At 44.8% G+C, this 22,562-nt stretch overlaps 1 protein-coding gene across 1 annotated transcript; it reads right to left on the bottom strand.

Annotated features, from left to right (window-relative positions):
• Positions 1-551: 551 nt before the first annotated feature.
• LOC131679337 (uncharacterized) lies at positions 552-14,310 on the bottom strand. Its single transcript, XM_058960048.1, has 5 exons — positions 14,125-14,310; positions 13,927-14,052; positions 919-1,160; positions 746-856; positions 552-690 (listed from the first exon to the last, which is right to left on the bottom strand). The coding sequence occupies exons 1-5, from the start codon at positions 14,308-14,310 to the stop codon at positions 552-554; spliced, it is 804 nt and encodes a 267-aa protein (XP_058816031.1).
• Between the last annotated feature and the right edge of the window lie 8,252 nt (positions 14,311-22,562).

Below are 22,562 nucleotides of genomic sequence, written 5' to 3'. Positions count from 1 at the left end.
AATATCAAAATTCAGCATTATTTCTAATTACTGTAGATTATGCTACATCTAGTATCAGCTCCCTAGGTAGCTCATTATGTTATCTCCTGAGCATTTTGTACCGGAGGATTAATTGATAATTCACACTTGAACGATTCATCGCTTGTGACAGGCTGGTGGCGAGTCAGGTATACCCATTCCCATGCTGATCGGTTATTGGTACTACACATTCGTCTCAACTACATAACTTGATTAATTTTCTGCTCCACAATGTATGTGGCTATGGCTATGACACATCAGATCGAACCAAAAGTGTCTGCTAAGAAATGGTGACGGCAGCGGCGGCAACTTTGCTCTGAACGCTGTTTATTAGACCATTTATGAATTAGAGCTCCCCCCTAATGAGCGGATGCCGCAGGGTACAACTGTGACAACTCAAGCCAGGTTTATCGCGTATGTGAGGGAAAAAATGCGACTGGGGTGTTTCCCTAATACGCCGATCGTAATTAGGTGTTGGAATGTTGTTTTGCACCCGGTCACTCTAAACTAACTGCTCAATTTCGGGAAACATTTTATTCCATCATGAAACTGAACGTATCAAGGATATTTTCTTTACAGTATTTGTAGTATTTTTGACAGTTTCCTTCAATACCCAATTTTTCGGCCTTGTAGAATTCTGCAGGCAGATTTTCGTCCTGCGACGACGATGGGCTGTAATTTAGAACATTAATTATACGGCATTCAACGATCTGAATGAAACTCTCACCTAAGAATTATGTGAACCAAATCGCCCACAACGCCGTTATTCTCCAGCATCGGAATTTCGGCAGCTTCGCAAATCGCTCTCAACAAACATTTTTTGCCGTTGAATCCATTCCTAGAAATAAATGTTTCAACCATGTATATCAAATCTTCAAATAACTTGACAGTTCTGTGTACTTCTTCATCTGCTCCTCAATCGCATGGTAAATCTTCTTCCGGGTGAAGAATTTTCTAGGGTAAGAACTGAGCAGGTCACGTTGCGCTCTTTGCTGCATAGCCTCCTGTGATTGTGTTGTTGTTTCGAGTGGCTGCTCCTGACTGCTGGCAACGCCAGTGGCATCTTCGATCGCCGGATTCCCCTGCAAGGCTCGGTTGATTGCGATCACCGGGGATGTAAGGGGAGGTGCTATACCTCTAATCTAGAAAATTGGAGGAAATATTTGTTTTCAATAATTCGCAAGATTCCAAGAATTTGCAAGTATTATTTTTTACGATTTTTTCGACGATTCGTATATCTTCAAGTCGTTTGGCATTCAATTTCCGACGGGGTACCTGGGTACTTTTTTAAGTTTAAATAAATGAAATTCCACTGTTTTATCCTTAGCTGGAAATTCAAATTTTGTGACATCTTAGAACTTCACTAAGTAAAGCTTTTGGGTTAATAATATTGTTGAAATAGTGAAGGGGCTTCAGAATTTTTTTTTATTACGTAAAAGACCGACGAGAACACCCGGGTACCCGTAAAACCGAAATGCTAATAACTAAAGAGATTTCCAGCCGATTTTGACACATTTGGGTGTATTGGATTCGGAAGCTCATCCACTTCTAGATTGGTAAAAATGGTTAATTCATTCGGTTCCCGGGAATCAGGATTTCCGGAAGTATGTTACTATTTGTGAATTTCAATGGAATACTTCCAATATAGGTATCAAAATTCTTCGAATTCCATCAGCATTTGGAACTATTTGGTGATCTAATCGTTCCGGACATCCCGGAGCAGGCTCCCATGAGGCCGTGAGGGGCCCTTCCGAGGTAAAATTGCGACACGATTCTTGCTCCTCGCGATATTACACTCACATGTAGTTTTCCTTACAGGAAATTCCGTCTGAAGATTCCCTCTCAAGTGGAGTGGTTGTATGGCTATATGGAAAGACGACAACAAACGCAAGTGGTATGTTGCACTGACGGTTCTCTGGTGGAGGGATGTGCTGGTGCTGGTGTCTACTGTCGTGAAATGAGATTGGAATAATCTCACTCACTAGGTAGATACTATACTGTATTCCAAGCAGAAATCTTTGCGATTATTTGCGGGGTACAATCGGCCCTTCAACTGAGTTTGTTCGACAGAGTTATAAACTTCTGCCCCGATAGTCAGGCTGCAATCAAGGCCCTTAGCTCAGACAAATCACGGTCCAAGCTAGTGATCGCGTGCCGAACCCAAATCGAACAACTAAGCATTGTCAACACTATATACCTTGTCTGGGTGCCCGAACATTGCGGAATTACTGGAAATGAATGGGCTGACGAATTGGCCAGGGTAGGTTCAACGATTGACTTCGTTGGTCCTGAGCCCGCGCTGCCATTTTCGATAAGTTGGATAAGGGAAAAAATGCGGTCCTGGGCTTCGTCCGAGCACCGCAATTATTGGAGAAATCTACAAACGTGTCGCCAAACAAAGGCGTTTCTAGAACAATTATGTCCAGTGGTTTCGAAAAATCTCCTACATTTTTCAAAGCTCTATTGCGGCATGCTGACCAGGGCTTTAACCGGCCACTGCAAACTCAATTATCATATGGCAACTATTCAGCGCGCTGAGTCTTTTTCATGTGGTCTTTGTGAATCCGACTGCGGAACCTCATATCATTTGATGTGCAACTGTCCAGCGGTAGCGCAATTGCGATTACGAGTATTCGGCCATCCTTATATAGACGAAACCATGTTTGGACGACTGAAACTCAGAGACATACTAAAGTTTCTTATCCAATATGGTAAAGAGCTTTAGGCTTACTCGCAGGCGAGTTGAACTACTTGTGAGCTTAACTTATCTGTTGTTTATTTTTATTTTTGTGCTGTTATTTTTCCCACCCTTCCAATTCTACTTCCCCAGACCTCCTTGTCCTTTCCTTCCGCTGAGGACATGATGAAAACACACGGCAAGGCACAAATTCCCGATTACATACGGGGAACGTGCCATTTAAGCCAATAATTTCTGATTCCTGATTTCCGGGAATCCGGTTTTCCGGTAGTATGTTACTATTTGTGAATTTCAATGGAATACTTGCAATATGGGTATCAAAATTCTTCGAATTGCATCAGCAGGCTGTATCTCGTTGTTTTGGAACCGTTTGGTGATCTAACCGTTCCGGACATCCCGAAGCAGGTTCCCATGGGGCCGTGAGTGGCCATTCCGAGGTAAAATTGCGATATAGTCCTGTAACAATTAATAACAGACTTTCAAGATAATTTGAAATGTTTTGATACTCTTATTTCTAGGATATCAGAAAAATTTACAAATCATGGCCTGGTCCTGAAGCATTACTCCGGAAAATCCGGATTACCAAGAACCAGATCCATTCATCCGGCTCGACTTCACAGTATCAAAAACTGGACTGAATCCAATACATCTAAAAGTGTATAAATCGGTTAAAGGAAGCCATAGCGATGAGAATTTCAATTTGTGGGTACCCGGGTATCCACGCCGGCCTGTTAAAGGAGTTTTTTTTGTTGGACACACAACAGTTAATATCATCATCGTTCTCGTGGCTGAACAATCCAAGTGATCCGATTCATGACCGAATATATCTCAAACTTTCATGTTGCTAAATCTTGGGCCGCCAGCGTTCAGTCTTGTTGTACGCCTGCCGTTAACGCATCTTCCTCGATTGTGAGTGCGGATTTTGACCTGTAGTCAACGGTCTCTTCCACTGCCCATAAAAGCATAAGAGTCCCATATGGATTTTTGTCGAAAATGAGTTATCAGTTGAACTGTTTTCTGTATCACCACTGAATCACAATGCACAAATAAGATTGCCAGGTTCGTTAAAAAAATATCGAAAAAATACCAAAACATGGTTGTCCCATCTATAAGGTTCAACAAAAATGTAAATCTTGAACAGCGTTTTTCTCGACTTATTGGTTTTCAATATGGGACTCTTATGATTTTATGGGCAGTCCAGCTTCTTTGTATATGGTTGGTTGAAAACAGCTTGGGCTCCTCTTCTTCTCGTTTCAAGCATGTGTAGACCTAGTAATTTACAGCGGTCTTCGTATGGCGGAAGATTAATAGGGTCCTACCACGGAAGGCGTTTGCTTCAATTCTTGCTATCCATGTTGTTTGATACGGACACCATAGTATGGAGTTAGATTCCAATGTCCAGAGCCGTAGCAATGCTGTTTTACGTGAGTGGGCAAATATTTTTTTGATTAAATTTAACGTATATTTAAAGTAAGGTACTGGAAGAAAAAGTTTTTTAATATTAAGAGCCACGGTACTCAAGGCGGTCCTGACTCCTGCAGTAGAACACAACGGGTTGCGTGTGCGTCGTCAGCAAACTCTAAGCTTGATGACTTTATTCTACGCTGTTCTGCACTTTCTTCCTTCATCGTCTCGCTCTTTACAAGATAAAAACAAAAACATGACTCACTCTTAGTCGTTAAGAAAAAGGAAAAAAGAGAATCGTTACCAGAAGACCCACCTTTTGATCGGTAGCTGCTACGCGATTCGGTTTTTAATGTGGATGAAGCAGTTGTGCAATGTCGCGACATGGATCCAATGTCGCGTGCCAGCATCCCGAAGCTGCAGTATTCTTATAAGTTGACCTGTGAACTCCAGGTCATAAATGGTTACGTGCTTCCAGTTCACCTGGAATTTGTGCTGAAGCTGGAAGTATTCTGTGCTGCAGTGGCAACCACAAGATGTTTAGGATACCGATTTACACCTAGAGGCGATCAGTCTCAACATCACCGGGAAAAGCCAGCACAGCCAAGGTAGCAGAGATTGGAAAGTAGGATCTCGAAAAATCGTTCCGCTATTGGAAAGCTGACCGCGTAGAGACGGCAGAAGATCGGCGAAATTATGTGCGATCATTGCACCTACTGATCTTTGCATGTTAGAATCTCATCCGCAATAAAGTGTCTTATCAAAATGGCTAAGGCGTTACTCTTCTATGACCAAATCAACCACAAGAGGCACAATTTCAGCGAAGGCCTACCGGACATCAGCGATGTCACTACACACTTAGAAAACATGAAAATTATATTTGACGTAAACAACATTGCGACGTATTTTGCTGTCTAATAATGGAATTTTACATGTTTTGACCTGTGAAATAAATTATTGAGCCTCTTTTGATATAGAACTCAGTTTGATGGAGATGGCGAATTTTGAACAAAGCGCATTTTTACATGTTCTTGAATGTAAATTCAAGTGAATTGTGACGCTCCTTTTATGTGCATCTTGCGAGATGTGAATATTTTTAGCTTTGTAGCTTTTGAACCAGTATTTGGGAGGCCTCCGGACAATATCGCGAAGGGCATCCGTGACTAAGGCGCGAGGAGAAATAAGCAGGCGAAGAAATTGACGAGATGTCAATGATGTACGCGAGAGTATGTGATACCTTAGGAATTGGGCGTTACGCGAGCCCCACTTATCTACTCCCAAAGGACATACCAATTACTTGTCTAACTAGTCTGCCCAAGATCATGAGCACCTTCATCACTACATGCGTAAGGGCCCACTGTGAGAAGAATAGCATCCTGACTGAGGAGCAGAAGGGATGCAAGAAAAACACACAAGACTGGAAAGACCATCGTATATTATTATCGTCATAGTTGGTAGAAGTAGTGTATAACCAACGGAACCTAATAGCGATTACAAGAAGGCATACAACTCTTTCCGCACTCGCTCCTTATTAAGGAGGACGACAACACTGCTCAGCTCAGAAGTGAGAAAGACGTATTGCGGTCTAGAATGCTCCGCATCTTGAGGGGGACCTTCCAAGACGACTCTTTTATCTCTCTCAGTAGGACTATCAGATAAGGTATAGAGGAAGCTCATCGGTTAAGAGTTGTCCCTTACTTTCTACATGGACGATATCCAGATCTATGCTGACTCGACAGAACGACTGGGTATAGTCATCAAACTAGCCGAAAGAATTAGTGGTGACATCGATACGGCGTTTGGTCTAGAGAAATGCAGATCTGTTCAGCCACTATCAGGGCGATTGGTCGACACAGGAGGCTGCAAGATCGACGTAGGCGAGATGATTCGGGACACGATTCGTGACGAATTGTATAAGTATATCGGATATCTGCAGCACCCCGAGATTCGCCACACCGACATCAAGCTTAAACTCCGAAATAATGTTCTTGAGTCAAGTGAACTGTATCTTCAAATCTTCCCTGAAAGCGGGGAATACAGTCAGAGTAATCAATACGTTTGCTGTCCCCGTGTTGACCTACAGTTTCGGCGTCATCAAATAGAGGAAGGCGTTTAGAATTAGCGGGAATGCGCCATCCTCAGTCGGCGCTGGGAAGATTCACATTGCCACGGGATGCGTTAATACCGACTAGCTCACGGCTATGCCCACTCAGGGTCGACGTTCTTACTTGCTTCGAGAGAACACACTTACCGTAACCACCTTAGATATTCAATGAAATGAAATAAAGCCAAAATGGTCACACAAAGAAACCAAATATTAAAGGAATGTGGCACGAAACATATGGAAGTCAGCCAATCATTTTTGCTTTATTGTTTCACATTATTGGAAAGAAGGGGAATGGGGAAGGGAGGATTCGTTATGGCCGAGCAGGAACAGTAACGTCACTAGAGAGGAAGAATTACGACTACCACACATTACTTGCCACTTCACAGCTGACGATTCATCCTGCATTGTTCTTCAGCTGCTGGGTGGAGTTTCCGGGCATCGGATCGATTGCTGGAACGTTTCGTTTTCGGGGACTCACCAGCCGACCACGTAGAAGTTGACCAGTGGATTCTCCGGCTACGATTCTTAGCAGGTCTTTACGAGGTTTGTCCTTTCTTCCTGCTATTCCGACAAGTCCTCTTACTTCCATACGACGTCCCACGTGCTCGCTCATGGATCGGCAGCGCATCGGATATTGAGCTCTAGCAAGCGGGAGATGTCCCGCCGGACCTCTCTAGAACCCTCACCTCCAAAACTTTTGCTACCGTCCTTACGTAATGTGTGACGAAACAATAACGCACACTCGCCAGTCACCAGCACGGGGCTCGCCGATTCGTCTTTCGGGATAAGTTTAAACAGCAAGATTTAGATGCCGGGCAGCTTCGTCTGACGTGTACCGTTTCGTTCTGCACTGGACATGAGGTAACGTTGGCAAATCTCCACTCCTTCGCACTCGTCGGGAAATGCTGGACAAAATACTCGTCCAATCTATCGGCTTTAAACTCCTCGTCGGGGAATCCAGGACAAAGAACTCGCCCAATCTGGCGGCTTCAAACTGCTTTGGATCTTTTGTTCACCGTCTTTCGGTTGCCGATCGTTTCCTTTAGACGAAAGGTATAACACGTCTTCACAATCCCGCTATCAGACACTTTCTGCCGAACTGCTCCGTCTTGCACAATGCCCATCCACACCAGCTGACGCAGCCGTACATCGACAAGGCTGCATCTAACCTGTGGCTCAAGCGAGGTAAGCTCTATTTAGTGATCGAGTCCGACATGACTGCCATCCACGACAGGATAATGCCGTCGAGGAATTGCAGGAGGTATATTTGCTACCAAGACGTCGAGTATATATGCTGGATGTGCCATGCATTACACGAGATCTGCGATCACATTACGGCAGGTTGCTGAGTACCAGTCAACGCAGCCTATACCGAGCGTCAAAACAGCGTTGCTAAGATTTTGCACATGCAACATGGTCTTTTGATTGAGATTATGCCGAACTACGTTTATCTGTCTGTCTGTGCCTGTTCTGGCAAATGTCCGTTTCAAACTGTACTGGGATCACACTGTTGTATCGGACCAATTCCTACATCACAACCGCCCAGATATACTAGTCTATGACAAGGCTCGACGTCGCCGTTCCACTGGATCACAATCTGGTAGATACTCACGGTGGAATAATTGCCAGATGTCGCCTACTGGCCGTTTACTGGGTTGTAAACCACCAACACAAACAAGTACCGTGTCGCGATGTGTTGTGACAATTTACGACGGTGAAATTTCAGGCCGATACCAATTAGCACAGTATAAACTATACAAATAGATCTCTTTACTGCTTTTTATTTCATTAATCTTTAATTTCGTTTCTTTCCTTCTTATATCTATTTCATATATGAGAAACATGCGTGGTGCGGTGGAAACGCGTGAGGGGGGGCAAAGCCCCTCCTTGCCCCTTAGGTTGCTAAGGCTCAGCCAATGTCCACCGTACTAATGCGTAGCACAGTGAGAGAAGACAAAGAGTGACAACCCAGTGATAATACCGTGGCTAGATCATTGATAAAGAGTGTGAATATAAATGGGCCCAAGTTACCTCCTTGAGGAACACCCGAGTTGTTCGAAAATGGGGCAGAGAACACACATCCAATTTTTACTACAAGTGTTCGATCTCTCAGATATGTTCCGAGCCAAGGAGTCAGATTAAGAGACCCTCCTAATAACTCCAACCGTACTACAGAAATATTGCGTGATCAACTCTGTCAAATGATGACTTCAAGTCGGTATATACCGTGTCGATCTGAGCATCAGCGTCCATATTACGTAAGCAGAATGACATGAATTGAGAAACACGACATTCAATTAGCTAGAGCTTACTGGATAGGGAAAGTTATGCAAAGTTAGAGTCATTGTAGTCAAGTGAGAGAAAGTATGTCAAGTATGCAGATCGGAAAAACTAGAAGTGGCAGGGTCATTAGAAACAGACTTTAAACTTGACAGGCAAATCTTTTGTCTTCTGTTGGCAGGAGTCGAGCTTAGGCAGCATAACTACCTCTATGTTTCCTGGTAAAGACAGACTTGTCCCTCTTTGCCGCGAGACCTGACAAAAGAGAAGCCACGTAAGTGGTAACTTCATCGCCTGGGCTTTGGGGTGGAGCAGTAGAGTAACCAACACAAGACGGTGTATCGTGCAAGAAGCTCTAGCGAAGTTAGACGTAGGACTGTGCAATCAAGGTTCTGTTAGTAAATTTCAGAGAGACGGGAGGGATCCATCATCGACGTCACATTCTGTAGTCCTTCACCGTCGGCGAACATGGATTAGAGACGCATAGCGACCACCAGGCGATTCGCTACCGTATCGGTTGACGGAACCCTGCTGCAGTACGGAGAAGGATGACCGGTGAGCGAAAGTGGAAGACGGAAGCCTTCAACATAGACCTCTTCGTCGAGGCACTTCGGCCGAACGGCGAGACCGAGAACGTGGATGCGGTTGACCTAGCAAGAAGGATTATGGTGGCTTGTGACGCCACAATGTCGGGAAATCTGGACCACGCAATAAACGGCGTCCAGTTTACTGGTGGAATGAGACGCTTAGTATGCTAAGCGCTACTTGTCTCAGAGCCGGAAGGCGGACTCAAAGAGCAATATCGGAGCCAGATAGGGAAGAGCGCAAGTCAGCGTTTTGGGAAGTTAGGGCCGCTTTAAAACGGGAGATCAGACTTAGAAAGTCAGATTGCCACAAGGAGCTGTGCCGAGAAGTAGACGCCAACCCCTGGGGCGACGCATACCGAGTCGTGACGGCGAATATGAAGGGCCTGACGACGCCAGCTGAAATGTGTCCGAGCAAGCTGTAGAAAATCGTCGAGGGTCTTTTCCCGAAGCACATTCCAACTATATGGCCACCTGCACCGTACAGCGAAGAAGAAGGAACAAACACGGACGATCGGCAAGTGACTAACGACGAGCTCGCAGAAGCATCGAAGCGCCTGAAATCAAAGAAAGACCCCGGTCCGTGGTGCTGAAGCCTGCGATCCTGGCATATCCGGACATGTTCAGCATGGTGCTGCAAAAGTCCCTAAATGAAGGCAACTTCCCCGAAATGTGGAAAGTCCAGAAGCTGGTGTTGCTGCCAAAGCCAGGGAAACCCCCTGGCGACCCGACCTCGTACAGGCCCATATGCCTGCTGGATACACTCAGAAAACTCCTGGAAAGGATCATTCTTAACAGGTTGACGAAATTCACGGAAGGTGAGTGCGGACTGTCCAAGATGCAGTTCGGTTTCCACAAAGGAGCATCGACAGTGGATGCAATTCGGATAGTGCTCGAGAGTGCTGAGAAGTCATCTAAACAGAAGCGAAGAGGAGATCGATACTGCGCTGTGATCACGATAGATCTGAAGAACGCATTCAACGGTGCCAACTGGGAAGCCATCGCTGCTGCGCTGCATAGAATGAGGGTTCCCGATTGTCTATGCCAGATCCTGAAGAGTTACTTCCAGAGCAGATTGCTGATGTGCTGCTGTACTGTAGCGAAGGACAGAAGACAATGCGAGTCACAGCGGGCGTTCCCGAGGGCTCCATTCTCGGTCCAACTCTTTGGAACGGGATGTATGATGGAGTCCTAACGCAGCAGCTGCCCAGGAAATTGAAAATCGTGGGTTTCGTGGACGACGTGTCACCAACGGTGATGGGTGAGACATTTGAAGAAGTGGAGGTGTCGGTGACGGAGACAATAGACGCGATCGAGAGCTGGATGAACGGGATCAAGCTGCAAATAGCTCACCACAAGACGGAGGTGTTGTTGGTCAGTAACTGCAAAACGGTTCAACGGATGCAGATCGACGTCGGAGGGCACGTGATTGCATTGAAGCGTGCATTGAAGTAATTGGGAGTTATAATCGACGACCGGTTGAGCTTCAATAACCACGTCGGCTACGCCTGCGAAATATCGGCGAAGGCGACGAACGCAATAGCGAGAATAATGCCAAACGTCGGCGAGAAGCAGCACGAGACGTCTGCTATCTACTGTTTCGTCATCGATACTCCGATATGGGGTTCCTGCCTGGAGTGCTGCGCTGAAAACCAAGCGGAACCGTGAAAAGCTAAACAGGACATTCCGACTGATGGTCGTACGAGTCGCGAGTGCCTACAGAACAATATCGCCGGGATGATCCCCATCTGCATTACCCTGGCGGAGGACGTGGAATGCTATCAGCGGAGAAATGCACGTAACGCTAGGAGACTGGTTCGAGCGGACTCGTTGGCTAAATGGCAACAGGAGTGGGACAACGCGGAGAAAGAAAGGTGGACCCACCGACTCATCCCAAATGTATCGGCCTGGGTACATAGGAAGCATGGAGAGGTGAACTTCCATTTGACGCAGTTTTTGTCCGGGCACGGATGCTTCCGGAAGTAATTGCATTGGTTTGGACATGCTTCGTCACCCCTTTGCCCAGAGTGTGCGACTATGCAGGATACACCGGAACACGTGGTCTTCGAATGCCCTAGATTCGAAGAAGTTCGTAGGGGTATGACAGTGGACAATATCGACGAAGAGATGTGTTGAGAAGAACATACCTGGGACGCTGTCAACAGAGTGGTCTCGAGCATACTCTGCGAGCTGCAGAGGAAGTGGCGAAGAGACCAACAAGATGCCACAAATCGGGTTTCGAAAGAAATTCCGCCGCCGGGGAACTCTCCGAATGTGTCGACTAGGTCCACCGCCGGGGACCAGTCGATAAGTACGTGACGTAGCACCGAGTTGGGTTGTCGGGGCGCCTGTGAACCGGCGTCAAGCTTCACCGGAATCGCCGAACCGATCTCGACACCCTACCGGGTAGCTCGTGAGTAGGCTAGATCCACCGCCGGGGACTAGATCGAGTAGATCGGGACGACGCGGAGAGCTAAATGGCTCACAAAACGAACATCGGTATCAGGAGAAATCCACCGCTCGGTTGCAGGAGAACGGGCTAGATCCATTGTTGGGGACTAGACCGAGTAGTTCGCGAACATGTGAGGGCGGGAGCTAAATGGCTCATCGGGAAAGTAGAGCGAAACGGAACGAGAGGAAGCCAAAGGGCTCAAGAAATTGTGGTGCTAAAACAAAAGAAGAATCGGTATCGGGAGAGCTTCCTTCGCCGGGGAACTCTCCGTCGGCGTAAGCTACATTCACCGCCGGGGACCACCAGTCGCAGGTCATCGGGGCACCCTGCTCCACCGGAATCGCCGAACTGACCTCGGGAGGAGCACTAAGTCTCGACTCACAGCCAGCCTTTCGACTGCCATGCAGAACTTGCCAGTCTGTATGGATGGTAGAGAATTGGTGGTGTGTAGAGGAGTGGGGCTGTAACCCTGCGGAAGAAACGAATTAGTAAGTAGTTGAATTAGAGTGTGTGCTATGCACATAAAAACACCTCTCCGAAGTAATGCCGTAAGATAGTGCCGGGGAGGAATCAGGTTCTGGGCAAGAGCAGTGGTTTTTAGCGGGTCGGGTGATGGCAGCCCAAACCCGTTCCTTGAGACATTGGGGTTTTTGAACATTTTCCCTCACTCAGGGTTTTCCTGAAATTTTTTTACTGCTCTCTAAAAAAAAAAGATAGATAGATAGATATGCTATCCTGGCAAGTCGTGATCTTTTGTATATGTCCCTCATCTACCTTTTTATAAAAATGATAAATATCCTAATCTAGCCCCGGTCTTCTATTTATTGTTCTCGGTAGTCCACTCCACTGCCTTTATGGAGCTGGCCTGTACCAGAGTGTCGCTTGATTGCTTTGGCCCTCACCACAGGTATTACCTGAATTTAAAACAAGCACGACCACCACGTTTAGAGGAATCCCTACGGGTTCGAAGAAAACCACCCATCAACCCGGTCCGTGTAGCCTGTAGGTAGCCTGAGGCTCTAATTGGTGTCGGTGGTCTTCCGTTTGCCTGAAAGTTGCAAGTCTTGCAACTGATGCGATTGGTGCTACAACGATGTTAGAAATAAGTCTCCTTTTGAATATTTTGCGAAAGCTCGGGTACAAAAATCAAATTTGAATTCATTTTTTTAGATTTAATTTCTCGATCCAATAATATCTCTTGTAAAAGATCTGAACTACCAGTCCTGAATAATATATTGTAATAAACCCCCTCTCCCACTTAATATTGATAAAAATCAATTTTCACCATCTTGTATATCGAACTGTAGTCCTGGTCTTAAGATAGTTGAACAACGCCCCTGCTAAAATCAAGTTGAGTCTGGTCGTGCGTTAGAAATAACTACAGAAGCATGTTGTCAGATAACTTAGTGATAAAAAACGTATCATATATATCCGAAATATGAAACATGTGTACCTTACATACCTACAAACAGCCGAAAACATTGCTTGACGCAACGCGCACACGAGTATAAAAATAAATTATTTTTTCAAACGCAAACTCTTAAGCAGCATAAACACGTCGCACCCTGCAGTACTGGACTCAATCAAAAACCACCCCATCCACCCACTTTGCAATGCATTCTGTGACACCGTACTGGTACCCGAAAAATTCGTACACGGTTTAACTGTGTGCGATGCCACCGCTTCCGAAAACCCGTTAGCGTCTACTGCTTATTGTAACGTCCAGACGGTACAGCCATGATGTTGCTCGTTTGCTATAAGAACAACCATTGATGCAAACAGGCACGCGCCACGTCCATTTATTACTTTTCGTGTTTGATCGAGCCACTTAGGTGCTTCCTGTTGACGACTCTGCCTGAAATAGCTGCCTCGTTGATGGAAAATTTCCCTTTTTTGTGAACTTTTCAATTACGCCTAGCTCCAAATAGTGGAGTAAAACATTTTCATCCTCGTGTTTCTTGCTGCAGGATAACGTTCAACGGGTTTAAGGTCCCTTTTACAGTAGGTAGTATTCAATGTCGAGTGTGCGTCACCGTGGCTAACAATTTGTCTTTTCGTTTGTCATTAAATCGTATACTGAGTTTTGAGTTTAACCAAAAACAAAATCAGCAACACAAGCATATTCAACATGTTATCGGTGTATTGATCCAAGAATGCTCATAAAAATATTTTTCGCAGCACTTTAATAGTTTCCTTGGCGTCATCAGTGCAGACAGCTAGTGTGATTCCTATCCCTGAGAATCACAGGGTCCCTACCCCTAGATCGATGTACCCATTCATAAAGACGATACTGCTCGTGGCAATATCATTTGCTAACAAGATGATCCGATGCTTTTAGTTGTCTTACAGTATAAGACAATCTCATTTCAAAAGAAATACTTACAAAGTTGAAGAGTCCCTCGGTAAATATATTCGACTGCTGTGGACTGTTGTAGTTTCCTTCGAAATTGTACGACACAAAAATATTCCTATCCGGTATACTCAACGGCACTGCGATGGCTATCAGAAGCTGAAAAAAATCGCACACAACACATTAACAAACCGATTTCCGCAAATATCACCGGCCATCGTCGAAACTCACGCCCATAGCAGCATTGTACGGGAAAAACAACGATCGTTTGTCTCGATTTCTCGCTCCATCAATCGGATCATCCGGATGAGTTCCAGTCTGATTCCGCGCACCGAGATTGGCAGCGGCACCACAAACGACACTGATTATTGTGATTGCCCCAATGACACAGACACATTTGGCTGATGATGGTTTCATTGCTTTGTTTTTCGGGGAGCCAGGAAGTTGATTGCGCGACGACGACGACGACGACCGTGGACTAACTGGAATAGGCCGCACATCGGTACCGACTCGAAAGCGGCCAAGTTAATCAGAACTAACGGGTCGGTCGATTTTCTTTAATTTGATTAGAGTGTGGAGATTTGAGGTGTCTGATCATTGCGGCAGGTGATAATCAGTTAGTCGTGAGAATGACGTATAGGGAAAACACTGCCGTTGTTGGCGGTTGGATATCTTTGAAAATTAGGTGGTCATTATAAGAAGTAATTCTAGCATTTGTGAGCAAAATTGTTTGATATGAGCTAGATTCAATTTTTTGATAGGTAGTGTTCACAGATCGAGAATTAGGTCACGGCGGAGCATGAATACATCGTCTGATCTTATTGCAAGAGCCGCTGTTGCTCACTTACCACATATCTAGCATAAGCCTTTGTTGTCCTGTGCTGTAGAATTTGTGAAATTTTTATTACATAACTCATACGGGTAAAAGGAAGTTGTAATCTCTGCATATTTTCCCAAGCGCGTAAAGCAGATTAATATCGCACACCATCCAGATCGATCGCCACGCCGTTCATCACATATATTATGTTGACACCCAGGAACGCTACCAGAGATTGCTTTGCCACACTGAAACCGACCCCCGCGCACCTGCTGTGTAATTCCAGTAATCTATTGCCATATCTTCGACCCATCTCAATTCGAGCAATGCGCTGAACTGTGCAATGCGACGACCAACACACGCGAATAGGAATTTCGCCCGGTCGGTCCTTAAACCGTCCGTTGTCGTTAGGAGAAAAAAAAACGCAGCAGCATCCTATTCGCGACGAACATCGATCAAGATCGGAATCGTTCACTTTTAATTAGCGATCGTTCGTTCGTTCGGTAGATCCCGCTCTAACGATTGGATACCTCTCGCGTAGTAGTTGGCTGGTGTTGTGTTCGAATTTGTAGGCGAAGAGTGGCCTTTAGTAAACGGGCCGAGACGCTAATCGGATTTGCGATAGCGTTCGCCTGGATTTAGCGCACATGCGCATGGACCGATACAAAACCATTCAGGTCTGGTACTCCTCCCCGTACCCGCTCAGCCGGTCATTTTAATTATAGAAATAAATTTGATTCCGCCATGTTGGACCCCGGGTAGATGTCGCCGGGAGGCGGGCTCATCTGTAAGCTCATGTAATTCGCTTTCCTTACCACCTCGTGCTGGGGCCACGAAGCAAAAATGTTTGTAACCTAATCTATAAATTATTTCGTAACGTTTTCGGTGTATCATATTTCAAATAAATGAACCATTTCACGTCTCGTATGTTTTGCAAACAGCGCAGCGCGACATACATTTTCAACTGGCCCGTGGTTTTTATTTTCAGGCTTTGTATCGCTTCTTCGAGTGTTTGAAGCTAATCTTCGACGATCGATGCCGGCTGATTCGGTTGTTGAGATCTGCGCGACGGTACGGATGTAGTTCGATTTACGCTGAGTTTTTTTTCAGTTCGTTTATTTGATAGGGACCATTCATAAATTACGTAACGCAAAAATTGCCCAAAATTGACTCCCCCTCCCCCCATGTAACAAATTGTCACAAATTTCTACATCCCCCCCTCCCCTATTACGTAACAAATTTCCAGAAAAAAAATTTTTTCTTCGGTGAAAACATGTTACGTAACGATCTAGCTAACTCCCCCTCCCCCCTATGTCACAACATGTCACAACTTGTTGTACCCCCCCCCCCCCCCCCCTAAAAGCGTTACATAATTTATGAATGGTCCCATAGGCACAAATGCGTTAGCTTGGCGGTGCCAAATTCTTTTGTTTTTTACATTTTAAATACTTAAAACTAGGAGGTTACAATGTTCAGATATTTTTTTTTATATTTAGAGGAAGAATTCTACAGCTATCTTAAGACTAGAAATACAGGTCTATATACAAGAGTGGGGCCAAACGATTTTTTTATGAAAAATTTAAACAAACAAGGAATCAGTTTTATATTCAAAAGGGGAGTAATAGTTTTTTTCCGAAATATTTTACAGTTATCTTAAAACTAACAATATAGTTTGGTGCACAAAATGGGGAAAATATTTATGAGAAATTTCACAGATATTATAAAACTAGGGATACATTTCTATTTACAAGATGGGGGAGAATAGTTTCAATGAAGAATAAAATTAACAGCTATCTTTAAACTAGGAATACAGAATACAACATTGATTTTTTTAAAGGATACTTATGCTTGGTTAAGATATTTAAAGGGGGGCTTATTTCCATCATCGATGTAGCAGCAGTTGTATCAAGGACAGGGGAGAGAAAGCGTCTATGATGACATGGAGAGAAGAGCAGAACTTGTAACTTTCAGGCAAACGAGAGATCAGCGACACAGTGCCTTGTCAGTAGGTCGTTGAGTACCGGGTTGGCGGGTGGTATTCTTCAGACCCGCGGGGAAGTTATCAGACCATCGAGTTGCTTTCGCTTCAGCTTTCTTCTATGCAGGGCGATAGCGGTCGCATAGTGGCACTCTGGCACTGGTCGGGTCGATAAAAGAAGGACAGGGAGCTTCTGGAAGCGAGAAATAAGAGAGAGGGGCTAAATTGGGATGTTTATCGTTTTTATAAAGATGTACATAAGGGACATATAGGGGAGATCTCGATTTGCCAGCATATCCCAAACTGGGACATTGGGTGGTCTACCTCGGGCCTGAAGGGAATTCTTTAACTGAGACCTGGCGTCACAATACCCGGCGCATACCCAGGCAACGTGATCGAGCCCAATACGCCGCAAATGCGCATCCAATGTGTAGTGTAAGCCGGGACATTACACGTATGAAATCCCGACCCACATTCCCCTGAACCAAGGCTTCGTTGTTACCTTCGGGACAATAGAATGTTACCATCGTCCAAGTTCCCCATTGCTCCACGAGTTTTGCCAACTGTCGAGTGTCCTCTGATGAGAAATACTGAAAAATTCCTTGAAGCAAATTGGTCTTTCGTAGATGTCACCTTCTAAAGCGCCCACCTTTGCTAAAGAGTCGGCCTTTTCATTACCCGGGATAGAGCAATGAGAAGGGACTCAAACAAAGGTAATCTGGTAAGATTTTTCAGATAACTTGCGCAGAGACTTCCGTATCTTCCCCAGAAAATACGGGAATTGCTTTTTAGGCTTCACCGCACGAAGAGCCTCGATAGAGCTGAGGCTGTCCGAAATGATGAAGTAGTGATCTGTGGGCAAAGTGTCGATGATCCCAAGGGCATAGTGAATAGCGGCTAATTCGGCGACGTAAACTGAAGCAGGATCATTGAGCTTGAATGAAGCGGTGATATTATCATTGAAGATATCGAAGCCAGTGGACCCATCGAGATTTGATCCCTCGGTGCAGAACATTTTTGCGCAGTCGACTTCTCGGAATTTATTATAAAATATATTAGGGATCACTTGTGGGCGTATATGATCCGGGATTCCACGGGTCTCTTCCTTCATGGATGTGTCGAAGAATACAGTTGAATCAGAAGTATCAAACAAAGGGACACGGTCGAGATTATATGAAGAAGGATTGATGCTCTGTGCCATATAGTTGAAGTACAAGGACATAAAACGGGTTTGAGAATTAAGCTCGACGAACCTCTCGCAGTTTTCAATCACCAGCGGGTTCAAGATATCGCATCGGATGAGCAATCGATATGAGAGTTCCCAAAATCGATTTTTTAGCGGTAGAACGCCTGCCAGCACTTCGAGACTCATCGTATGGGTCGAGTGCATGCAACCCAAGGCAATGCGCAAGCAACGACACTAGATTTGTCCATTTTGATGAAATGTATGTTTGCAGCGGAGCGGAAACAGAAACGTACTCCATCACCGACAATATCGTTGTTTGGTATAACCTGATTAAGTCTCCTGGGTGGGCACCCCACCATGTTCCGGTTATTGTCCGGAGTAAGTTGATCCTTTGTTGGCATTTCTGTTTCAGATACCTTATGTGACACCCCTAGGTACCTTTAGAGTTGAACCAGACCCCGAGATATTTAAATGTGAAAACCTGATTGATCGTTACACCCATTAACCCTTAAAGGCGCAAACAAATTTATTCCAAATTCTCTGAAAATTGTCTCACGGTTTTAATACGTTGCTACGATAATTTTGAGATGGTTTTTACAATGTTGTTTTAAAACAACATTGCGCATTTAAGGGTTAATAGAAGCTGGAGTTGCGCCGACTCGTGCTTCCTAGAAAAGACAACCAATTCAGTTTTCTCCTTGGAGAACTCGATACCCGGCTGAAGAGCCCAAGCAGACAAATTGTCCAAAGTATCTTGCAATGGTCCTTGCAAATCGGCAGCTTTGGGCCCTGTAACAGAGGCCACTCCATCGTCTGCAAGTTGCCTTACAGTGCATGAATTGATAAGACAATCATCAATGTCATTCACGTAGAAGTTGTAGAGTAGGGGACTTAGACATGAGCCCTGGAGAAGACCCATGTAGCTAAATCGCGATGTTGTTAAATCGCCATGCGAAAAGTGCATGTGCTTTTCAGACAACAGGTTTAGCAAAAAGTTATTTAAAATAGGTGGAAGACCATGCTGGTGCAGCTTCGCTGACAGAATGTTGATAGAAACTGAGTCAAAAGCCTTCTTAATATCCAAGAAGACTGATGCGATCTGCTCTTTGTTAGCATAGGCCATTTGGATTTTTGTAGAAAGCAACGCAAGTTCGTCCCTTTGCATTTGCGGAAGCCAAATTGTGTATCTGACAGTAAGCCATTTGTTTCGACCCAATTGTCGAGGCGAAACAAGATCATTTTCTTGAACAACTTCCGGATACAGGAAAGCATTGCAATCGGTCGGTACGAGTTGTGGTCGGAGGCTGGTTTTCCCGGTTTTGCGATGGCGATGACCTTCACTTGCCTCCAGTCATAAGGAACAATGTTACCTTCAAGGAACTTGTTAAATAAGTTCAACAAGCACCTTTTTGCTGTGTCTTCAGCAAGATGAATTTGATTTTGTCTAACCCTGGGGCGTTATTGTTGCATTGTAAGAGAGCAAGTGAGAATTCCACCATCGAAAATGGTGTTTCGTTCGCGGTATCGCGAGGAGACGCGGCGCGGTACGTTTTCTGTACCGGAACAGAGTCCGGACAGATCTTTTTGGCGAAAGCGAATATCCAGCGGTTTGAATATTCCACGTTCTCGTTGGTACTGTTTCGGTTACGCATACGTCGAACCGTACCCCAAATAATGCTCATCGCTGTTTCTTAACAGTTAACCCGTCGACGAACCGGCGCCAATAACTGCGTTTTTTGGCTTTCATTAGACTCTTCATTCGCCTTTCTAACGACGCGTACTGTAGATAGCTAGCGTCTTCCCGGAAGGCCTTATATGCAGTGGACTTTTCCGCGTACAGCTCTGAGCACTCTTTATCCCACCACAGGGTGGGAAACCGTCCATGGGTATTCGCGCTGGGTACTGGTTTAGTCTGAGCTTGATTCGCACTGTCGAGAATCAAGGCAGCCAAAAACCTGTACTCCGGAGGAAGTTCTTGAGTGGATTCGATTTTAACGGATATCGCGGTCGCGTAACTCTTCCAATCAATATTCCGTGTGAGGTCATACGAGACATTGATTGTTTCTGATGGTCTTGAACCGTTAGCAATTGAAATCACGATAGGCAAATGATCGCTACCGTGGGGATCAGAGATCACCTTTAACCTGCAAACTAACTGTAGCGATGTCGAGCAAAGCGATAAATCCAACGCGCTTGCGCGTGCTGGTGGTGTAGGAATCCGCGTCATTTCTCTCGTGTTTAAGATGGTCATGTTGAAATTGTCCCTAAGATCTTGGATTAATGTTGATCTATTATCATCGTGCAGACAACCCCATACCGTACCGTGCGAGTTAAAGTCTCCTAGAACTAGCAGCGGTGCCGGTAAGGATTCCGTTACAAAGCGTTCGGTGCCCTACCTAGGAGGAATGTAGATGTAAGCAATGCAAAGATCTTTGCCTTTGATTAGAACTTGACAAGCGACAATTTCAATGCCTGGTGTCGAAGGGAGGTTGATTCGTTTGAAAGAATAGCACTTTTTAATCCCCAAAAGTACTCCTCCGTAAGGGTTTTCTCGATCCAGATGAATTATATTAAAGTCGTGGAAGTTGAGATTTATATCGGAAGTTTCACTTTCAATTTCATAATGCGAAAGCATCACATTTTAAACTATTTAGTAAAAATTTAAAGGAATCGATTTTCGGGAGGATACTTCTGCTGTTCCACTGTAGAACAGTGATCGAATCGGTGACCTCGTTCGATGACTTAGCCATCGAAGGATACGATCGCTGCAAGGAGGGGCCATTTAGTAGTCAACTGCTACAAAAATGTTTGCACTATAGGGAAAAAACGTATTAGAAGGCTTTTAAGAGGATCTGTCACATTGAAAGCTGTGAAACTTAAGTCCACCATGTCAGAAAATTTCATTAGTCCATTACTGGACTGAGTATCTGTTTGAATAAAGGGGACACTTGGGATTTCTGGTGTCCCTGGAAGTGGTGGGTACTCCTTGTTAGAATTAAAATTTCCAAGTGCTGGAGCCCTCTGCTTCGGCTTTAGGGCAGCACTTCCGTTGGATTAATTGATTGCAGTTGGCGCTTTCTGAGGAGACGACACCTTGGCACCCTGACGAGGCAATCTAGGGGAGGCTAGATTTCTCCTCATCCTGGATTCCCCTGGGTTAACAAAAGATGTTCTCTCTTGTGGGTCGTCAGATTCTTGGTCAACACCAGCCAAAAGAGCAAAGGAATTTTCGGAAGGGACAGATGGCGAAGCCTTAAGAATTTCTGTATAAGAGCGCTTCGAGCGTTCCTTAAGGGAGCACTTAATTTTATCCTCGCGCTGTTTGTACGCGGGGCATGATTTAAGATCAAGAGGAAGGCCCCCGCAGTAAATACACTTTTCAGTTTCTCTACCGCAATCGTCATCCTCATGCTCTCCCTCGCATTTGCCGCACCTTTTCTTATTGCCACAATAGGTGGCTGTGTGGCCCAGCTGCTTGTAATTGCTGCAGTTCATTACACGCGGTACAAACAGGCGAATAGGTAGACGAACCTTATCCAGGAGGACATAGTTGGGGAGGGAAGACCCGGAGAAAGTCACCCGAAGCGAGTCTGACAATGAATAAGTTGTCTTATCAGTTTTTGCTGAATACAATTGCTTAAAGCAACCAACCCCATACTTCAACACGTCTTCGCATTTCAAACCCGGTTCAGCGATGACCCCATCGATCTCCACTGCCATACAAGGTACATACGCCTTACATTGCTTTGTAAAACGCTCGCTTCGAGCAATCTGGTTTTCCTACTCGCGGTCATTCACTATTATGCGTATCTTATTAGCTCTAACACGTGTTATCTGAGCTACGGACGGGTAGTTAGCAGTCAGCTCCCGTGAGGTCTCTAAAATATTGAGCGATTTCGTGATGGGCCGGAAATAGACCACCCAGGGCCCATTTGAACTGGGTGGGTATGTTTTAATACGAGGAGGACTGGGGGAATCAGGGGAGGGAGTAATTTCGGGTTTATCCGGTAAATCCATGGGAATATCATTCCCATCCAATGTTACTTCGCCCTCGGCCATTTAGGCACGAGGATAACACGTGGTGTAAACGAGAGATGAAACTTATATTCAGGGAAAGGGATCTACGAAGTAGCAACCGATCGGGGTAAAGGGAAATGAAAAAAAAAAATACTTAGCTTATATAGCGGCGTGTCCGGCTATTCCACTATTCACTTTACCAGCCTAGGCACCGGCGAACAAAGACTGCCTATAACAATGGTTGATCTTCACTGGCAATGTATATATATTTATTCACTCTATGTGCGGCACGAGAAAACGATCTGGTTCGCTCGAGAGCTCGGAAACGTATGAAAAAAGTAAAAAAAATATACTTAGCTGCTAAATTAGTCAAAATCTTCTAACAAACTGAGTTTTATTGGATTCCGAGATGATTACGACTTTCATTGGTTTAGTTTTCGATACAAATACACTGAAGAAAAAAAATAAGTTTAGAAAAAAATACACTGAAGAAAAAAGTTCAGTTCAGACAAGGAAAAGTTTTTTTTTTAAACTTTTTTTCCTTAAAACTTGAATTTTTGACGGTAGGTATGGAACATAATTATCTATCTTGTAACAATATTTCATCTAAATTAAAAATGGTTTTTTTTTGTAAATCAACTTTAAATTTTTAAAACCGATTTTTTTCAGTG

This window comes from Topomyia yanbarensis, chromosome 2 (genome assembly GCF_030247195.1).
Source record: "Topomyia yanbarensis strain Yona2022 chromosome 2, ASM3024719v1, whole genome shotgun sequence".
Classification (NCBI taxonomy): Eukaryota; Metazoa; Arthropoda; class Insecta; order Diptera; family Culicidae; genus Topomyia; species Topomyia yanbarensis.
The sequence above is the reverse complement of the archived record's forward strand: the minus strand, read 5'-3'. Positions and strand labels throughout refer to the sequence as shown.